Source organism: Hippocampus comes, unplaced genomic scaffold (genome assembly GCF_001891065.2).
Source record: "Hippocampus comes isolate QL1 unplaced genomic scaffold, H_comes_QL1_v1.1 scaffold7, whole genome shotgun sequence".
Classification (NCBI taxonomy): Eukaryota; Metazoa; Chordata; class Actinopteri; order Syngnathiformes; family Syngnathidae; genus Hippocampus; species Hippocampus comes.
This window is the reverse complement of record NW_017842060.1, coordinates 4807577-4829648: the sequence shown is the minus strand read 5'-3', so window position 1 is coordinate 4829648 and position 22072 is coordinate 4807577. Positions and strand designations below refer to the sequence as shown.

Here is a 22072-nt window from a genome sequence, read left to right as displayed (position 1 = left end):
TGCACCTGCATTCGTCAACGGACGCGCATTCCTGTGCTTTGAGTGGGAGGCGAAGACAGACACGTGACCCCGGAGGCGCTCGGAGCAACAGCGCTTTGAAACGCACAGCGCAGCACAGGTTGAGCGCTTGATGCGCATACGGGATTTTGATTTATTTATTTATTTCCGAAAAGTCAGGCACTGTTAGCTAATAATAACTAAAATAGCAATCCGTGCTCGCCAAATTAGAAATCATTTTATTTTACTTTGCATTGTTAGCCGTTTAGACGATCGTATGGATCCAAACACGACTGTTGCCTTGTTGTTTGTGTGGCACTATTGTCTTATGATTTTATTATCCATCTACCCATACATTTTTTTGATCCGCTTACCCGCACAAGGGTCACGAGGCGTGCCGGAGCCTATTCCAGCTGTCTTTGGGCAATAAGCTGCGATCACACTCACACCTCGGGACAATTTCAAGTGTTCCATTAACCTGCCATGCATGTTTTTGGAATGTGAGAGGAAACTGGAGTACTCGGAGGAAACCCACGCAGGCAAGGGGAGAACATGCAAACTCCACGCAGGAAGGCCGGAGCCAGAATCGAAAGTTGCACCTCTGTGCTGTGAGGTCGACACGCGAACCAGTCGACCACCGGGCAGCCATAATTTATTATTTGTCGGGAACACCCCCCCCCCCACCACCCCCCATTTGAAACAAGCATGTTACATTGATTTTAAATGAGTGCATCACACGCACTCACTTTTTTTTTAATTAATTGATGACTCCAATGTTGTTTTGTGGCACCACATTCAATTTTTTATTTTTCTTTTTGTGTTCCTTTGGCAATTTTGTTTAAATTGTTGCTGCTTATCATTTTTAATCAGACTGTTTTGTTTTGTTTTTTGCATTTTAACGTTTCTTACACTATGTCCTGTTCCTTGAACTGCTGACCGTTTTGTTTTTACCTGACGTCCACCATGGAGAAAAATAATCTTGACAATTAAGAAATAAACTGCAAACAAAATTAAACAAAAACTGCTGAAGAAGAGTGTAAAAATAGGTTTCAAAAGCCTAAATTATATAACACTGAAATGACTTGACATCAGAGTTATTACTTCAAGAAAGAATGCTCTGGTTTTAACATTTTTTCCCCCAAGTCCTCCCGATAAAGGCCTGCGATCCGATTCAGCCTCCCATTAGAGGCTCTCATTATGCACGGCGAAATGCTTTTTTTTTTTTTTTTTTTTTTTACCGACTTCCTTTGCTATTTCCGTGCGCACTGTCTCGATGGGATCGCATAATATAAACGACTCGTTAAACAAACGCCTGTCAAGATCCCCCTCCAGATGCCTGCAAGCGGATGGGGATTTTAATCACGCTGCGCAAATAAACCCATCGCCGCCATAATCTCTCCCGACAATTTGGCGACACCGCCCGGTGGCAGAAGCCAACCTTCTAATTAGACGATTATTGCGCGTAGGTGACTTTAATGAGGTGGAGTCGACTTGGCTATTTAAAGACTTAGCTGCAAGCGCCGCGTCTCCCGACATCGCAGCACCTCCGTCTCCAACACCCGACGTCGTTTCATGTACACGGTGGGCGAGGAGTAGATCCGCATTTACACGAATCACCTTTTTAGAGAGGAAGAATGCAAGTTCGGGACTAATTGAACAAGGGTGGGATGAAGGAAAGAAGGGAGAAAAATGTATGAAAAAGGGAGAGTGGGAAGAAGAACGGCAGGACGGGGGCGAAAGGGAAGGTAGGCGGCGAGGAATAAAAGAAGGAAAAATGCAAGATTGGAAGGAAGCAAGGGTGGTTGGAGTAACTCAAAGTGAGAAAGGATGAAGGTTAAGGAAAGATGAAAGGAAGGTCTGAAGAATGGAAAGATGGAAACTTGCAAGGCGGGTCTCAGGACTGAAGGAGGAAAAAAGGGAAGGTGGCGTAAGGAAGGATAGAAGCAAACAAGGGTGGTATGAATGGAAGGAAAGACGCAAGGTTGGATGAAAGGGAGTCAACGCGGATGCGATGAAAGGAAAGAAGGATGAAAGGAGGGACAAAGGAAGGAAGAATGGACATCGAATGACTCGATGGAAGGTAGGAAGGAAGGAAACAAGGATGGGAAGGAAAGGGTGAAGAAGCTCCCTGCCACTTTTTTGGATCTCCACCAGGCCACCACCCCCGCAAAACCACACCGGTCTTAAAACACTCCTTTGAACCCTTAATCCTTGTTTAAAACCCTAATGACTGTCTTAAAACCATCATTTTGACACCCTGACCTCGGCCAGGAACCGTACCTTTCAACCAGAACCTTGGCTAGAAACTCTATTTTGAAACCATAAAAACTCTTGCTTGAAACCTTTTTATTTGAAAACCCAATCTGGTCTCCTAACCTTTCTTGAAGCCAGATTCCGTCAATCCACCGAACCCTATCTTTCCTTCTTTACGGATTTTCCGCCCGTTTGTGTAAAACTGGCAGCCTTCTCCAGGCCACATTCTAAACAAACTAGTCCGTTTGAAACGTCTCCTTTTGAAATCCTCCGGCATCCAAAGAAGTCAGAGCGCAGCGTTGTTCCCCGTCACATCCAAACAGGTGTCCGGTGCCGCGGGAGAACATAGTTGGACAGGGAGAAAGCGGAATGCCTCAAATTCCTCCGGCTTAAGCGTTTGTCGTCAGGGTGCGACGATTCGCTTCTTTAAATGGAAGCAAGCGGTCTTTACCGAAGGATGTTACAAATCCGCAAGATACTGTAATTCCCTTACATCCGACTACAAAAAAAAACGGGAACGGTTGAACGGCTGGCAGGAGAAAGAGACGGCTTTCTCCCAAATGGCCTTCCTCCATGTGCATCTCCGCAAGTGTAATCCTCTTTACTGCGTAATGTTCCTCTTTACTTTCCAGGAATGTGGCGGTCAGAGGTGTTCTAATCCACCGCCTTCTCATTCTCTTGTCCCCTCCACCACTTTTTCTCTTTTCGATTTACCTTCTTCCTTTCCGCCAAAACCATCTTCTTCTTTTTTTTCCCCCCCTGCCAAGAAGATCAGCCGGACTATTTGACTCCACTGATGTGGTCCAGTCACCTCCCCATATTCCTACCTGTGGATCAACATCCGGTGACGGAGGGTGAGATTTCTCCTTCTGACCTGGGAGGCCACACGAGAAAAGCACCAAAACGAGAGGAATGTCCGCACGAAACGTCCGCACGAAATGCCGAGCATGCGTTGATTCGAAGCATTTGCCTTTGTCGCGCTCCTTTTTAAAGGCCGTTCTAAACCTTTTGGATGCCACTCACGACCGCTCTTTCGCCGTTAGTGCAGTGCCTGGAGAGCTAATCCCTGAGAAAAGGAGCCCGCTGCTGAGATCTATGTCTGTAGGGAATGCAGCTCGGCATACCTCCGTGGGACTCGTTTCCCAAGTACATGACTCCACTTCACCGATGACATGGCCAACGCCTTATGATGGGCATAAACTGTGAGAATCACGCCGGATTCAACCCCAACTCACTTTCGGCATCTGATTTTCAAGATCAGTCGGTATGCTGAGAGGTGCAACTCTTGGCTGAATTTGTAGTACAGTCTATTTTGAGGGCTTTCTTCTTTTTTTTTTTCTTTTTGTTTGTGAAATCGATCCTCAGCTATTACGGTCAAAGACGCCACGAAAGGCAGCCAAAGCCCTGGCGAATAGGAAAGTAGTAATTGGTCTCAAGGAAAACATTTTCGTGACAAAAATCAGAGGGAGGCTGGCTTCGGTTGTTCTTTGAGGTAATGGCGAGTCTTGACAACATGTGATGGGATATCCTTCCTTGAAGAATATATATATATTTTTTTTAACGGCATTATTAGGTAGAATTTGCCTTTCAAAGTATATCCCGATGCGTTGAAAGAATCTTCCCCTGTATTCCAATTTATTGAGCTACACTCGCCTCTCGGCGTTCCGACAGAAAGTTAACACAACAGACAGATGGAGAGAGAGAGAACGTAACTAAAAACGACAACCTTAGAAGATGACGCTAATTTCAAACAGGAGCTTTTAGTTCAACTCAACTCAACTTCGTTTATCTCGGACTTGAAAACCACCATTGCTGCATACAAAGTGCCAACTTTACAACCCCCCCACCCCACGCACCTGCCCAGTGCCTCAGGTCTGCGGACCAGATGCGACTGGAGATACCGAGGACGAAGCAGAAACAAAGCAGAACCGGCAAGTGGCAAATAGAAACAGAATGGAATACGGCGTCGGTGTAGCGAGCTAGCTAGACAGTGCTAGACCCCGTAAGGAAGGAGCGTGACAAGCAGCAAATGGGACAAGACGGGGGCACGAGCCGGTCTGGGTAGTTAGCTAAGCAGTGTGACACCTTGTGAAGACGGGTCGCCACGAGTAGCAAATAGGACAGGATGTAACATGGTTAGCGAGCTAGCAAAGCAGCACTACTTCCTGTGAGGAAAGGACCTGATGGTAACGAGTAGGAGATAAAGAGTGGGCGATTGCAGTGGTGAGTTGGGGTTTGAAAACAACGCTTGAAAAAGGTCCGGTGTGTGTGTCCACACTCCCTTGCTTTAGCGTTTCACCACCACACTTCGGCCTTGAGCTATCACACTTTTAGACTTTTCTCTCTGTCACTGTTCACAACGTCTCTGCACCATATGCTTTTCTCTTCGCAGGATGTTTGGCATGTGCTCTCCAAAGGTCCTCTTTGAATCCCTTGATTCTTCTTTTGACAAATGAATTGCTGAGGGGTTTTTTTGGGGGGGGGCGTGGGGGGCTTTAACACTGAAAACTGGCCTGATGTACAGAAAATGATACTCTCAACAACCAGTTTCACTGATCAACATGAAATTGAAAGGACATGTCTTTCATGCACCCTGTAACCTGACACCATGATTAGCTGTCCACTGTAGTAACCGCTGTCCCTAAAAGGGTTTAAAAAAAAAAAAATCTCAAAGACTCAAAATTGAAAAGTGAGTCAGTCGTTTTGTTTTGATTTTGACAGATTCCTACAAGGGGTTTCGGCCAAATCAGCCCCAAACGGAAGAAGTTACATTGGCACATTTGCAACTTTCATGCCGGTTTGGTTTTCAGCGCCACAGGCAAGCAAAGACCCCACTGAACGCCATCGCTTTTGGTTTCTTTGTTGTCACAGTAATGAGAACACCTGCCGTCGATTTAAGGGGAAACACTGTTCGCTTGGTGAGCAGAAAGGATTACTGTAAATCATTTAATGGCCAGGACATTTTTTTTTTTTTTTTAGAATTGTGCATTCAATCCCCGGTACTTCTTGATGTACTTTTTTTTTTCACGTGTTAGGGTAAACAAGAGCCTGAAAATGGCTGGCACTTAATGAGATAATTAAAAAAAGTGAAGAGATTTTTTTATTTTATTCTTTTTTTATGTTTGCCGTGCATGAGGGCACACAGCCGTAGAGCTTTAAAGACGAAGCAGTTAAATGCTTCCCTCTGACAAGGGCAGGGCAGCGTTCATATGAAAGGGCAGGTGAATTATTTTAAGGCCTTTAAAAACCGCAGGTGGCGTTGGGTACGAAGCCCCTGCAATGTGATTTATGATTGGGAAAATACGACCTGCGGTCGACCTGTTACTTTGTGTAAATGAAGCAGTCAAATCGTCTTCAGTTCTGTCATGAAAGCCGCTAATAACGAGGTAAACAAAATCGTCAACCGAACTTCCACAAGCCGCGTTGCACTTATTAGAATTATTTAATGAGTTTTCATAAAAAGGCCTCATTTGACACGAATTTTGTAGTGGTTGATGCACAACTGTGACATTAAGATTAATTAATAGAAGAGAAAATAACATGAATAGCTGTCCACGCTAGTAACCGTCCCTGAAAGGTTTCAGTGGGGGGTGGGGGGGGGTTCCAAGCATCTTTAGTTCTTCCAACTTTTGTTTGCTGAAACGCTGTCACCCCGCAAATTGGGAGTGCGGACAGGGAATGCATTCCACAGCTGCATTCAAAGCTAAATGCCAACTGTAGCCACCCATTATTCCGCCAGGCTTTAAGCAACTACAACTTGCTATAAATAGAAGAGTTCCATCCTATGTCCAAATGAACCCGCGGGTGCGCAGTGCGTTAAATGTGGAAGGTATGCAGAAGACCCGCCGACAAAGCACCGGGCACGTTGTCCATGGTGCTTAAGTTGGCATCGTTGACAAAGCAGCCGTCTGACCTTAACACATTGTGACCATGGAATCTATATGTGCAAGATAAAACCGGGTTTATTTACCAATGTCATGGCGACAACTGTTGATGCTCCGTTTGCCTCCGTTTGATCCCGGAACTTTTGTACTCTTTGTTAGCATGTGTATCATACCCGTTTGTACTCTCACCCTTAAGCTCTTCTTCCACGCTCCGTAGCACCGATTGAAGAAAGCTAATTGGCCCTCCGTTTACCAAAGCTGCTGAAATAATAGCCTTAAAGTATAAGCGCTTTAATTTGTGGTAAACTATAGTTTTGTGGACACACGTCAATGTAAGTTGTGTTTGACAGAGAATCGCCACAATGCGGGTTTCGTTTTGAGAAGCTACGATAAGTCTGGTGGGATTTTATTTATTTATTTATTTTTTAATAAACAAAAAAAAGGAAAAAAATCGAGGCATTTACACAGTCTCTTCAATGAATGAAAGTGTGGTCTGTTACTGATTAGCATGCCATGGCTTCACAATGCTGTGCGCGTGCCCCCCTTCAAAGACACTTGCCCGTCTGCAGTTGAGTAAATACATGCCCCCCCTCCCCCCGCCCGACGCAATTTGTGGCTGCGCTACATTAAAGTGTCGCGTAGAATCATAGGGCATGATTTGCCGCCACTTCACTAAATACGCTTTACAGAGTCTGATGATTTAATACGCCCGTGGATGAAATAGTTGCATTCACAATGTAAAGGACTAAATCAAAGGCTATTGATTTGCTTCCGCCTTTTTGGTGCGCGTGAGATGCAGCGCGGCGTGCAGTGCGCCCAAGGAGAAGGCATCAGAGCCATTAGTCACACCCGTGGTTTTTCACACTGGGAAACATCAAAATAGTCAGCCGTCGGGGAGTCTGGGTATGAATAAGGAATAAAGCTGTCACTTTGGCCTGGTTAAAGCATTTAGGAAGCAGACGTAAGAAGAAAATGAAGTCGTATCAGGATCGTTTCTCAGCTCACTGACGGGTAGAAAGCGGTGATGACAGTGACGCGAAGGCAGCGAGGGAACAGAGATTTATGCGGTTATTAACTCTGGATATGCTACCTATGCTCTTGTGGGGCGGGGGCAGAGCGCTTAATTTTTTTCTGATGGGATTTTTTTACACGCCCCATAGGTGGCCTGTCAACATGAAAGAAGCCAAAAATGATGCACTGCTTCTATGAGAGACAGCTGGATGGCGTCCCGGTGAACTTGCCATGAGTCAGCGGGATTTAATAACATCGATCGCTCACGTGCAGCTAACTTTGCAAACTTCTGTGAATTGTCAAAGTTGGGAACTTTCAATTAACTCGACATCCCGGTTTTTGTTCGACAACGAAATGCATTGATTATTTGATAATATTTAAAACCAGATCAAGTTTGACTAATCTGTTGAAATGCCCTGCGTACATTTGTATGATTGTGTATGAACATCCGCTTATGACAAAAAGAAATAAAATGGTCATATTTAAGATTGACAATGATACCTTATAATTCATGTGTCCAGTATGCAATATTTACAAAAAAAATTACCGGAAATTCGCCACCCCTTTGCAACTCTTTGTGCAGTGGACCTTTTCAGTCACTTCTAGGCTTCCTGTGGATGAAGGTGAAGTCCGTGGACACGTGCAAACATGTCGGCCTTCTCCAAAAACACAAACCCTTGAATGGATCCAACCTCTTCACCTCTGCCCTCGCTGACTAATTTCTGCCCCTCCTTCGTTCTCCTGACGCCGTTGCTCGTCTTGTCTGCAGATCTGAACGAGTGCGGGCTGAAGCCACGGCCCTGCAAACACAGGTGCATGAACACCTACGGCAGCTACAAGTGCTACTGCCTCAACGGCTACATGCTGATGCCCGACGGCACCTGTGGAAGTAAGTATGTCTCATACAGTAAATTGGAGTAAATATGAGGCCAGTACATGTACACAGAAGAGCCTTTCATATGCCTCAAAATGGCTGGATTACAGCAGCACCTAACAAGAACATTCAACAATTTCATAAAATTCCTAATGTGGGGCCAGTACATGTATGCAGTAGAATATAATGAGTGTTTCATATGCCTCAAAATAACCGGATTACGGATTACAGCAGCACTTAACAAGAACATCCAACTATTTTATAAAATTCCTATCCATAATTTTAATATCAGCCACCGACAGCAGAATAATGCCATACAGAAAATACTGTCTGCCCTCACTACTTTGGAGTTCAGTTAGTGTGAATTCACTCTGTTGCGGACTTTCATTTCCGACCCCAACTTCATGCGTACAGTCGGAGTGTAACAAACCTAAAAAAAAAAAAAAAATCAGGAACAATGTAATCTTATTGGCTGCCCTCTGGTGTTTCCCAGCAAAGGGAGAAGATGCCTGTGCATGTCTCCCTATAAATACCGTCACCTCTCCGAATAAACATTCTCTCTCTTCATGTTTTTCCACCTGAGCGCCCTGTCATTTCCAGTATCTCGCTTTTTTTTGTTGGGCTTTTTTTTTCATCGCTTACCACTTGAATCTGTGTTCCGCAGTGCCGCTTGAAGGACGGTATTAGAATTGCCTCTGCCGCTTGAGCTCTGATCAATAGATCAGTGCAGCATTTAATCAGCTCGCTCCAACATCATCAAACTGCAAGACGTCCACAAGTGCCCCGACAATTTCCTCGTCATGGTTAGAACTTATCGAGATGACGTGAGCAAATTCCAGTTGACCCTATAATCGTTCTGGAGGGATTTCGTGTGCACAACATGAACCAACGACGTCTCATCTGATGTTGCTGACGGGACGGAAAATAGACAAGTCTGTTGTAATTATAGATTTGCAGTATTGCTAGATGATGTTAGTTTTTAGGCCACATTTCAAACCGCTGGGCCACCGGGCTTCCCTGTGTGGGGAAAAAAAAAATCCTGGCTGAGAAATGATAAATAATGTATGTATGGTTTGGTCCTTGAAGCACTAGAATGCGACAATGTCACAGTGTGTTTTGTTCCTTTTGTCCCCGCCCACAATCGGCCTGATCGTATGGCCAAAGCGCTTTCTCTCGGGGCACCAGCTTGCGCTAATGTGTCTCGTTTCCTTTGTAACTACCAGACCTTCGCACTTGCAGCATGGCCAACTGCCAGTACGGCTGCGAGGTGCTGAAAGGGGAGGTCCGATGTCAGTGTCCGTCGCCGGGGCTACAGCTCGCTACGGATGGTAGAACCTGCGTGGGTAAGTGACATCGCCGTCTTGATTTACCTCCTCTGGCTTGAAAGTTGAGCCGCCGGCTGCTCCTCCTTTTTTGTAGGACTCACGCAATACATCACCGAAAGGAATGCTGTGGGTTTTTTTTTCCTCCCCTCGGATCTAAGAGAAAACTTTTGTTTCATTACTTTGGCTGAGCGCGCAATTTGAAATAATAAAAATTGGTTTAGGAAAGAGCAAAGCTGGGAGCAAAAACAAATCAGAGGTGGACATCCTCCAAAGTCGAGCCCAGCTTTTTTTTTTTGACCCCGGTGGTTCACAACCATTTGTTCAAATGATCAAATGATCAAGCTGTCAAAGCCGTTCTTTTATAACAGGGGTGTCAAACTCGTTTTTGTCGCGGGCCACATTGTCGTTAGGGTTTCCCTTAGAGGGCCGTTATGAATTTTGGGAAACCACATATGACATACACAGTGCACACAAAAATTGATGAATAAACTAGTTTTACAATCAGAAGTCAAGAATAATGACTGTTATTGTGGATGACATATGACGATTTGAAAATTTGGTTCAGACCTTAGCGAGCATCGTGGAGCTTGACATGCTTCATTTGCTTTTGCGGGCCACATAAAATGGTGTGGCGGACCAGATCTGGCCCCCGAGCCTTGACTTTGACATCTGTGTTTTAGAAAGTTTCTCTGTCTTGTCCAGGAAAAGCAAGACGACGACGAAGTTTTCATTTCTGCCTTACGGCCCCCGAATAACTTGCGGGTGGGGTAATTGTAGGACACGGAATGGACATGAGTCATAAAGACAGGAGGAGGAGAAGAAGCAAAGCCTGCTGCAGGTGTTGCAAGAGGTGCCTCACTTCCGGCTCAGTCTTCAACTTTTTATGACCTGATTATTTTGTTGCAGGACAGACAGACCGTTCACCAAAATTCAAGACAGCCCCCTTTGTTTTGATGGTTCTGGTTGGCAAAAAGGATCGGTTCTTAGCACATGGACCCCAAAATAAGAAGCTTCTGGCTTCAAATCATGTACTCCCTTCACAACACCTATGCTAGCTTCACAGAAAATTTGAGCTCATGTCGTCTGCCTCTTTTTCTGAATTTTCATGACTGGTTTAAAACGCGGCACGGTGGAAAAATTGGTGAGCACGTCCGCCTCACAGCGCAGAGGTTGCAGGGTTTGATTCCTGCTCTGGGCCTTCCTGTGAGTAGTTTGAATCTTCTCCCCGTGCCTGCTTGGGTTTTCTTCGGGTACTCCGGTTTCCTCCCACCTTCCAAAAACATACACGGCAGATTCACGGAACACTCCAAATTGTCCCGAAGTGTTATTGTGAGTGCGGATGATTGTTCGTCTATGTGCGCCCTGTGATTGGCTGGCAACCGGTTCAGGGTGTACCCCGCGACCTTCGTGAGGATAAGCGGATCAGAAAATGGATACAAAACTATCGAGGGGGGAAAAAAAAATGTCATCACGAATGTGCGTCTGGAACTCCTACAATAAACGTTCAGCCATCGTGGATGTTTACGTGTACTGTATATTGGTTGATGGTTTCAGATACTTCATAAATGTAAACACGGCGATACAAAATGCCGGTCACTTACAAGTATGTGTAAATAGACCAAACGAGAATAGGATAAGCGGTTCTGGAAACAGATGAGTGGATTGTCGATTGATTGACAAGGAGGGGTTGAAGATCAAGCCGAAAGACATCAACGTGGAAGGGGAAAGTAAGAGGGGCCTCACGGCGCTAATGGGGGGCTGTGACTCTTGGCACCGAAAGCCACACTAAGAATATTCTAGGAACAACATGTGAGGTCCCCCATTGCCAAACGAGCCCAGTCTACAGTCTCGTCTAATTTTGACTCTTGCCCACATACCGTAACAACGTCCACATGGCCAAAGATGAGACGCTCATGTCCGTGGAAAGAAAACGCAAACGGTATGAATGACTAATAGAGATCTTTGATCTTCCTGTCGCCATTTTCGCAGACGTGGACGAGTGCGCCACCGGGATCGCCGTGTGCCCCAGATTCCGCAAGTGCATCAACACCTTCGGCAGCTACATCTGCAAGTGCCACGACGGTTTTGACCTGCAGTACATCAACGGGAAATACCAGTGTATCGGTACGCGGCACTCCACATTTATTTTGTGGACATTCGGAACTGCAAATCCCAATGCTTGTCATTTAGAATTTTTGGTGGATTTAAAAGACGTCCAACTGTTTATTTCAAAACAGCCTGGCGAGTGGGTGTGTAAAGAAAACTCCTCATATTCAATTAACTCTCTTTAACCTTCTGCGTTTTTATCCTCACGATTTGTGTATGCCTCGCTTCCTTTTTTTTTGGGGGGGGGGGGGACGATTCTAGCTGGGGTAATGGGTTTTTGTCTGATTTTGTAATTTCCAGTTTTAGCTTTTTAAATGCAGCGGCCATCAAGTCTGCGGCTCCTGTACAAATGGCAGGTTCATCTGATTTCATCATTTTGGATTTTTTTTTTTTCCTCTCCTTTTAATGTGACTTATATGACTCACACAACTCAATAGGAAAGTCAAATTTATTTTCAAAAGTGGAAGTGTGGCTGAAAGACACTTTCTCTGACATTTTAATGGATTCATTCTTTTCATTTTTTTTTTCTTTGAAATTTTTAGGCGGAATTCTAAGTTGCAATGCGTTGCAAAAGGTTGATTGTCAAGGACAAGGTTCCCAAACTTAAAAGTGCCCTCATTATGATTAGCTTCTTCATATTTCAATGGGTCAAATTCCAAGGTGTGATGCAACGCGCTCCATAATGCCACAGGTAGAATTGGACTTACAGTGGTATCTCTACTTACGAAATTAATTGGCTCTGGAAGAAATTTATAAATGAGAAAATTTTGTAAGGAGAGACACATTTTCCTATAAATGCCTTCATCCGTTCCAAGCCTCTCCAAAATTCAGACATAAATGTTTTCTAAAGCATAAAAATGCATCAAAATATGTAACAAAAAACATTTACAGTTATATTATTGCACAATAAGTGAAAGTTGTGCATAATGTAAAAAAACAAAAAATAGAGGAAAGAATAACAATGATGGTCATTTAACTTTTAACTTGGTTCCCATCATTTTTTTCCCTCTTTAGTTCACGTTCTTTCTCAAAAGTGGTTTTTCCCTGGCGTTTTGTCAAGAACCGATCCAAGGACATTTGCTTTTGTCTGCTTTTAACAATCCTTCAAAAATGTCCAAGGCAAACATCAGCATAGTGAGCGATCATCCGACTGGTGAACACTTTTTCTGAGGATTTACATTCACGTCAAACTATCGGAACATGGAAAATGGCAGACCCTATACACGATCAGACATATGGTTTAAGAAGGCTTTTGGTGGCACATGTGTAACCCTTTGTGATCCTGCCTTAACACCATCAGGTTTTGGCCGCAATTGGCCTGCTAATAATCTTTTGCAGTCGTGTCACGATTGCTCATTCAATTCCGTCTGTTTGCCCCGTACCCTCACGTTTTCGTTTTGTTTTTTTTTTTTCTCCCTTTCAGACGTGGACGAGTGCTCTTTGGAGACGGCTCGCTGCGGCGGCTACGCCACCTGCTTCAACACGCCGGGCTCGTACAAGTGCAAGTGCAAAGACGGCTACAGGGGGATGGGCCGCGACTGCAAACGTAAGACGACACGGGAAAAGGAGATGGGATGAGCCCTCTTTTCTTTTTGAGAGTTGTCAATCACTGCCAAAAGCCCCACCGCACCCTCCTCCGTTTTTGCATCCTGATCACGTTTACCCAGAATGTTGCTCGTCCATTCTGTCTATTTGAATCAGGGCAAAGAGTCATTGAGCTAGCAAAATGTATTTATTTTACAGGAGGGTTCCTCCCGGCTCTCACACACTCCATTAGTTCCCAGAGAATTATATTCGTTGAGTCCTTCAGCAGACATTAATGGAGTGGCAGTCCAGTAAGCAGGAAGGACATGCCACTTCCTTTCCCCATCATCAAGGGCGTCAGGGTGGGTGGACACCCGGATGGGGCCCCCCCCCCCCCCCCACTCCTCCTCCTATTCCGCGCACCCCAACAAAACCGCAGACCCCCATCATGCCTCCTGACGTGAAGAATGCGCACGAGAACAAAAGGACAAAGTCCATGACATCATCAAAATGCGGTTTGCATGTGGTCTGGCCCCCACTTCTGGGGCACAGAACTTTCCTGACTTGACTCGTGTCCGATTTAAGTCACCTTTTTAGGATTTGGGACTTGCTTAGGCACTCCGGAGTACAAGGCGCACCTTCCATGAATGGCCTATTTTAAAATTGTTCATCTATAGCGTGCACCGCATGAAAAGGGCGCAACACTCCGGAGTACAAGGCGCACCTTCCATGAATGGCTTATTTTAAAACTGTTCATCTGTAGCGTGCACCGCATGAAGAGGGCGCAAAGAATAGAAGCTACCATAGTGGCTGCAGTTGCGTTATGCATCCACTAGATGGAGCGACGCGAAAGGGAATACAATACAATACAGCTTTCTTTGTATCGAGCTTTTACGACCGGATGGAGCGACGCGAAAGGGAATACAATACAATACAGCTTTCTTTGTATCAAGCTTTTACGACCGCTGCAGCTGGAACAAAGCATTTTACAGAACATTTAAAATACGACGTCCAAGAAATCAGAATATTGATCCATATATAAGGCGCATCGCATTACAAGGCGCACTGTCAGGTTTTGAGAATGCTTTTAGGTGCACCTCATTGTGCGGAAAATACGGTACCTGGAAAAATATTTAAAACCAAACCATTCCTTAAGGTGAAAACGCAAAGATATTGAACTTCAAATTTTAATACATAGGCGGTGATTCTTTTGCTATTGAAGGAGCGCTATTCACATTCACACCAAACAGGACATTTTTTAACGTAAATGGTTGTTTGTCTTCATGCGCCCTGTGACTGCGCCCCGCTTCTGTTGCCAAAAGTCTGCAGGGATAGGCTCACGCTCCCCTGCGACTCTGAGCGGCTTAAGTGCTGTAAAACCGCCCGTGGCTGTGTGACGTGCCGCTTATTTGAAGAGAGACATTTGGGGGACATCACAGGATTGAGGAAGCGACTTCATGCATATTAAAAATGTTTTCGTGACACTTAATGGCCAATTGTCCGCCTCGTTACGCTTTCACTTCTTGTTAGCGCTCCATCTGCACGTTCTCGTCATTCCAGCCATTCCCAAGGTGGCCATCGACCCGCCGAGGCCCGGCAAACTGCCTCCCAGCTTTCACAACCACCTGCCGGACATCGACCAGAGAAGGACCACCACCACCACCACCACGCGAGGTCCACTGGTGACCCACCGGAGGGTGTTCACCGTCGCCCCCAAAACCACGACGACCGCCACCCCAACAACGCCCACGACGACGGCGCCTCGGAGGAAGATGACGACACCCCTGCGCAAGACGGCAACTCCGACCCGGAAGCCCTTCGTCCCCACCAGGAAGCCACCTGCGCCCACTCGCAAGCCCTACGTCCCACCAAAACCGGTGACCCCCACCAGACGAACCACCGCGACGATTCCACCAACGCCTCCGCAGGTGACCACTGTGGACAACAGCATCCACAAGGATGTCACCAAGCAGCGAGGAGACGTGCACAGTAAGTTTGAATTTTTTTTTTTTTTTTGTTTTGTTTATTTTTCTTCCCACCATGCAGCATGAATAAAAAACATTTTGTGGGTGGCTCTTAGTGGAATTTTAGGAACGTTTAGAGGCAGCGATGGTTTTAAAAGCTACCTTGCTAATAAAGGTCACAAATCTGACTTTTAAAAGCACTTTCAGATTCTTGCATATATTCGAGACTGTTAGTAAAGCACGTTATTTTTCCAGCCTTTTCTCGTCATCGTTGTTCATTTGACAGCGCCGAGGTGAAAAGATCACCTGAAAGTGCCCAGTGATGAATTCCTCATGGATCTTACACCGAGATGATCGCGTGGATCGAAATTTGTCAATACTTGGCCTTTTTAATGCGACATCAGTTGATCGCCTGCCATGCGCGACCTATCGACGACGTCATCGATCGCATCCGCCGCGTAAGACGTGAGAGCCAATACAAGCTCATTCAGTCCGAAGTCTTTCTGTGCCGCCATAGTGTTTTATGTGCGTAAGCCCAAAATCGAATCTATTTTTAGCCTCTTCGCGCTTCTTGTGGGCAGAGAGACGAGGAGGCGGAAGTTCCGGCTCATCGCCCTCGACCATCTAGTCACAAAGTAATGGCGTTGGTGGAATGGGGGTGCAGGGCACGTTTGTCACTGCTGGGCGCTTTATTTTATTTTATGTCCGACTGCAAAGCATCAACGGAAATTTGGGGATTAGAGTGAGTCAGATACGAACTAAACTCAGCTGCAAAGTTGGTTGTCACAGGTGAGGTGTTTGCACGAGCAGATGGCGGGCTTTAATTAGAAATGGGGGGTGGGGTGGAGCGGGGTGATGGGGGGGCGATAGGGGCGGAGAGAGGGTTTCATTAGCGGCTGTCAGGAGCTGCTTTTAAGAGCCGACTCCCCCACCGAGCAGTTATTCATCTAAGCGCTCGCAAATAAAAAGCAAAGGTGCCTTGAGGATATTTATCGAGGTTCATCATTCGGTGCAAATTGCCAAACCTATCGAGGCGATCGTCTTCATGCAAACATGTTGCAGACAACGCAGCTGAGCACACACACACACACAACAGAGCTAACGCTAGCGTCAAGGCTGTTAGTCGTTTCCCAACTTTTTTTTCCCCCTCCGTTCCAATAATCAAACAATCTTAAATTATTTTACCGTATTTCCCACAATAGCGGTCTCCATGCTTGGTGACAAAACTGCTCCAAAATGCCCCTCCTATTACCAAGGTGCGTCGTCCACGCCAATGAAAAGAACACAGCGCCCCAAATAAAACCGGCGCCCCAACTCCAGTTGACCTGCAGGGTTTTCCCATTTTCCCATACTTCTTCAAATCGCATCCTGTCGGTGCTGCGGTCCCAATTACTTCACAAGGTTGTATTGTCCATTGCATGAAATGAATGCCATACCTTTTATGCCTGGTAGTCTCTGCACTTGAGAACATTCATGAAATATATCTAGCAGGGGTCACCAGGTAGCCCCGACAGACCAGTAGACCGCAGGACTGATGACATAGAAGCCCGTATCGATATTCAAGAAATCGCTCTCTGTTTTAAAAACGGTTCGTGAGCCCAAATTTGTAGTTTTACCGTATTCTCTCATACACACCACGGGCCTCAATTCATAGCAATGCGCGCCATCATCCACTTTAAGAAATTAAACCCGAATCCGAATTAAATGACCTGCTACTCCAATTCAGTAACCAAACAACATTTATAGTTTGACTGCATTTCCTGAAATGATGTCCTTGGCTTTAACTCTTTGGGCCTGTTAATCAGTGTGTGCACCAAACAGTCCCGTCAATAAATAATCAAAACGCTGCACTCTAAATATGCTAAAATCCCATTGATGCATGAACAGATTTTTTTTTTTAAATCCAAAAATTATTTTAAAAAAAAAAGGGGGGGGGGGGGACAACCCTCCAATAAGCAATTTTCATGAACAATAGCCAGTGTGCTGTGCTGTGAGAACGCGGTTGTTTTCCTCTGCATGACCGTATTTCCCACAAGCAACAGATGCCATCGCCACATTCATCACTGGCTACATGATGAGGGTGTGTCCAAAGAGTTGAAATACATCTCCTTCGGCGTCGTCCATTCGAAAGGATAAATATGTGCCTGCGTCGAATAAGAGGACACTTGAAGATCTGTTTTCAGCCTCTTGCCTCAGAGTTCAAGTTACACTTTTTTTTTTTTTTTTTTTAAATAAATCGGTATCATTTTATTTATACACTTTGACCGGATGCATGATATCCAAGTAGTGGCGGGGGGGGTTCGTGATGTAGTTTGGGTACATTCCTTCAACACCATCTGTGTACACATGCGCACGCACACACACACACACACACACACACACACACACACACACACACACACACACACACACTGGATGCCAAGGATCGCTGGAGGTTCTAGTGCGAGTCTGACCTACTCCGCCTCCTCCTCCACTTACACGGCTTTTCGGTATTTAGACGCTCTGCCAGCTTTTATGACTCACTTGTTGGAGCCATCGGAGGTCACATGCGTCTGGAACAGGCTCACTCGAAGCCCAATGTATTATTATTATTTTTATAATTATTATTAGCCTGTCTCATCTAATCACGCCGAGAGCTTGATTTCTTTATCATGCAAGCCCTGAAGGGTTTTAACCAATAACGATAATTCAAAACATACCAGTCTCACTGTATTTTTTTTAAAGCTAATGTACCCTAATAATAGGATCTCTCTCTCTCTCTCTCTCTCTCTCTCTCTCTCTATATATATATATATATATAAGCCATTCCTTTGTCATTTTACGAAAATATACTGATTATGTGATCCATAGTTTTCCACTAAACTTCAACAAAGAGTGGCAACAAACAGCTTGAAGCAAGCACACTGGGTTTCTTTTTTTTTTTTTTAATTATTTTAAGCACTGCCTGCTGTATGACAAATTAAACACTCACAAGTCAAATGTTTGCTCTCAACACAAAACAAACCAGAAAAATCAACCGGGAGTCGGCTCAAGTCCCAAAAACCTCCGACGCTGGGCCACTCGTCAATTCACAAGGTCTCAGTGCATCGTCCTTTCTTCACGTATTCACGTTGACCCCGTTTCCCTCCTCAGTCCCTCGGAACCACAACCTCAACACAGTGCTGGACTTTGACATCGAGCTGGGCAACACGGCCGACGAAGCCAAGGACGACGCGGGTAAGATTTTTAGCGCTTCGCGCATCTTTTATACAGCAGACGTTGTCCATGAGCTAGATTGTGAGCTACCGGTCGCTCGCGAAGGACGTGTCGCCCGCTCTCATGGCATTAACTCACTCGCTGCCAGCCTTCCCAGTTTTATGCTAATGATGCACCTGCCTGCCCGTTAACGGTAGTGAATGAGAAGGACGTACAGAGCAGCCTGTCGCATGCTTCTGTTTCTGTATGGATGGATTCATGCAGTTATGTCAGGTACATCGCGACAAGTTGGACATGTAAGGAATTGCAAGTATATTTTTGAAATGAAAAATAAAAATAAACAAAGTGGAGGAGGTAGCTCATGAGGACGTGGCTCGTTTCGAAGTAGCTCGCGCGCTGGAAAAATTGCTCGCCTCCAAGCGAGCCCGAGGGTGTCTTTGAACATCTGCGGCTCAGACGAAATGACGGATGTTCTTCCCGTATTGCCGTCGTCACGGCAACATCATCCCTCGCCATTGCACGCTGTGAGCGCATGCATGGATTTTTTTTTTTTTTTTTTTGGGTGTGAAGAGAGCACGTTCATTTTAGCAGGCAAACCTTTTGCTTCTGTTTCGAAATAATCACAAAATCACAACACACGGTCAGTTATAGAGTCAAACTGCCACTGCCACACATTGCGGCATTGTGGTTAACTGTCACACACAAGTGTCAAAGCAATTTCACCGCGTTGAGATAAAATTGTAAGAAAAATAAGCCATTCCATTTTTTCCATTTTTTCTGAAAAAAAAGGAGAAGTTGCATCGAGCAGATTTGCCGAATGCACAATACAATGTCTTCATTTTAGGTAAAATGATTCGAATTAAAAAAAAAAAAAATCTGAATTGACTAATATGAGATTTATTTTATTTTTTTTAATGTCACAACATTTCAAGAAAGGTGTTCCGATCAGGAATTTTTTGCTGCCAATTCCGATACGGTTCATCCATGAGTGACATCAAGCCGATACCGATCACATGCATTAGCTGCAAATTTTTATTTTTTTCGAGCTGCTCACCGACAATTAATTGTCTTCATACTCGAATTATCCGTCATTTTTATTTTTTGGACTGGTTGATGAATCCGATTTTTAAAAAAGAAACACTGTATCCAAAATATCCATTCCTTCATCATGCAATAATGAGACATGATCTTAAATTGACATTGTAAAAAATATTGATAGCAGAAGATTCAGATCACCAATACTTATTTACATGTATATTTTTCAATTCTAAATAAAATAGCCCAGAGGGAAAAAAAAATTTTTCTAGCTTCTGTTACTGGACAATTCTGTCCCACTTTGAAGTTGATTTGCATGTCAAACATCTTCCTCCGGGTCAGATTCGGGCTTCCTGAGCTGCTCTTTCGACGACGGCCTCTGCGGGTGGATCAGGGACAAAGACGGAGACGTGCACTGGGAGACAACGCCAGACCCGGCAGGTAATGAAAGGCCAGTGAATTGGCGGTGTTACGCAATGCAAACAACACATCAATCTTGGACTCAATGATCGGAGACAAGATGGAGACCTTCGACGACAAAGGGATGCCGATGAATGACACGTTTGACTCCAATTACCATCTTTTTTTTTCCCCTTTACCTTGACTTAAGGTGGACATTTTTTGAATTGTTTTGTCGTGAGTCAGTGGTAGACAAACATGAAGTTGGAGCTCCTGGCGCCCTCGGAATGACTGAGTCTGTCTACACAAAAAAAGAAGTTCATTCACGAGATTGTCATATTTTTATTGTTCAATAACTGACTTTGGAGCTTCAACTGTATGGTGACTCAACGCAGTTCACATTTTCGGCAGTTATAATTAATAATTAGAAACCAAACATCGGGAATTGCACATTGAAAGCAACCGCATAGCTTCCGTCCCCTGAGTGCAAACATAAAATTGGAACCTCAAACACATGGAGACAGACCGTAACCATACCAACTGGGCTATATTATTTATCCTCTGTGAAGACTGCCTCATATTAGTGCCGTACTGATGACCTGAGAGCTGCTGAATCGCCGCAATGAATATTATATCCATCTGTCTGTCCTATACTGCCCCCAGGTGGTCGAGGCGTACACGCCACAATAAGCAGCACCGTTGAAAAATGTTTCATTCTTTTTAATTCTATTCAATTGCTATTCTTCATGTACTGTGACTTTGCAACTTCCCTTTTAGTTCGTTACAATTTCGTTTTTCCCAATTTGTCGATAAAAATGTGAATCCCCCCCCCACCAAAATTGAATTTGTTTTGAAAGGCGTTTCTCTCCGCAGGCGGTCGCTACCTTACCATCCCCGAAGTGGGCAACAAGAGGACGGGGCGGGGGGCGAGGCTGGTCCTCCCGTTGGCCCCACCCTGGAACGAGGGCAACCTTTGCCTGTCATTCCGCCACAAGCTGGCGGGGCACCACGTCGGCATGCTGCAGGTGTTCGTGAAGAAGGGCGCCCAGTACAGCCCAGCCGTGTGGGGCAGGACGGGCGGCAACAGCTGGAGACACACCCAGATAACGCTATGGGGAACCGGCCTGGAGAGCGTAAGTCCCGACGCCAAACACCGCTGAGGCTAGAATCGTTTCTCACTCTTTCAAGAGGTTCAATGACAGGTTTGCTTTTTTTTTTTTTTTTTTTTTTTTTTGCATTTTGGTGGGGCCATTGAAACTTTTTCAATTGTCAATTTGCTGCGTGAGCCCCCTAACTTGAGTTTGCTCGCTAGTGCTGCTCCCCCCTTGTCTTTGTTTGTGCGGGCCCTACTCACAATTCGAGTCAATCATATTTATATTTTTCTTTTAATCGATTTCTTTTCTTGACATCGTTTTCTCGTAATATTATGATAATGTAGTCTTGCCTGTCGCCTACATGTTTTTTTTTTTTTTTTTTTTTTAATTTGGACCTTGTCAGAATTGCTACTTTATCGTGAGATTACAATTTTGGCATTGCCAGATTTTGACATTCTGGGCGGAACATGAAAAATGGTTAAAATACCTCAAAATTTGTTTTTTGTCCCCTATTTTTTCCATAGTGATATTGTAAAAAGAAAAAAAAAACACCCTAATTCTTTTTTATTTGTAATGTATGACTTCTGTCTGTTGTGTTCATGTTCAGTTTTTCTCAGGTTACAATTTTATTCTGTTAATCCTTTTTTTTATGTCGTCTTCAAAATCGTGGTTAATTTTTTAAATTGTTTCTTTTAATTTCAACTGAAATTTCAAAATTTTTTGTCTCGCAATATTTCATATGTATTCCCGTAACCGAGGCCACGCACTGAAACTGTGCCCGTGCTGCCGGCAGGTGGTGCTGAAGGGTGAGCGCGGGCGGGGACGAAGCGGCGAGATGGCAGTGGACGACATCTCCCTCGCAAAAGGCTCCTGCACAGACGATCGCGACCCGACGAGTCTTTGACGCGGTGGCTCGAGGTGAAAAAAAAATGAAAGCGAAAACAATTCAAAGATCATCTCGATGAGCCGTGACTCTCGGTCGGACTCCTCTTCGCACTTGGCGCCCCCTTGCGTCCAGACCAATGAACAGCAGCACAGTTTGCTCCTCAAAATACAAAGACTAAACTCGGCGTCCAGTCTCATATGACCTGGAAGCCCGCGCCTGTGTGGTTGCCAAGGTAACGGCCACCTACAACCCTTCCCTCCCACCGCTGCCTGTTTAGTCGCCTTGCGCAATTGATGCAGTCGTACCAGTGGTGACCACTGGGGGGTCGTTTTCTGGTTCATCCGATCGGATCAAAATTGCAATGGAATATCAGGTCCGCCGTATGAAATCAATTTAGAAACAAGTTGACTTCAGTTTTTATTCAACAACAAAATGTTGCAAAAACAAAGTTTATATTTTCCCAGAGCAAAATTGACATTCATATGTGTGTGTGTGTGGGGGGGGGGGGGGGGGGAAAAAAAAAAA

The 22072-nt window shown here is 45.0% G+C and overlaps 1 protein-coding gene across 5 annotated transcripts in view; it reads left to right on the top strand.

The window, feature by feature from the left end:
* The window catches only part of npnta (nephronectin a), a 46051-nt gene extending 24446 nt beyond the window's left edge, over positions 1 to 21605 (top strand). For 2 of the 5 annotated variants that reach the window (XM_019861865.1, XM_019861863.1), the window contains 10 exons: positions 3018 to 3104; positions 7915 to 8034; positions 9243 to 9362; positions 11334 to 11468; positions 12874 to 12996; positions 14535 to 14963; positions 18071 to 18154; positions 19511 to 19609; positions 20441 to 20700; positions 21455 to 21605. In XM_019861865.1, coding sequence (XP_019717424.1) covers positions 3018 to 3104; positions 7915 to 8034; positions 9243 to 9362; positions 11334 to 11468; positions 12874 to 12996; positions 14535 to 14963; positions 18071 to 18154; positions 19511 to 19609; positions 20441 to 20700; positions 21455 to 21565 — 1568 coding nt within the window. In that variant the 3' untranslated portion in view covers positions 21566 to 21605. The remainder of the gene's footprint in view (positions 1 to 3017; positions 3105 to 7914; positions 8035 to 9242; positions 9363 to 11333; positions 11469 to 12873; positions 12997 to 14534; positions 14964 to 18070; positions 18155 to 19510; positions 19610 to 20440; positions 20701 to 21454) is intronic. The other 3 variants (XM_019861866.1, XM_019861868.1, XM_019861864.1) reach the window with 2 other exon arrangements.
* The last annotated feature ends 467 nt before the right edge of the window (positions 21606 to 22072 follow it).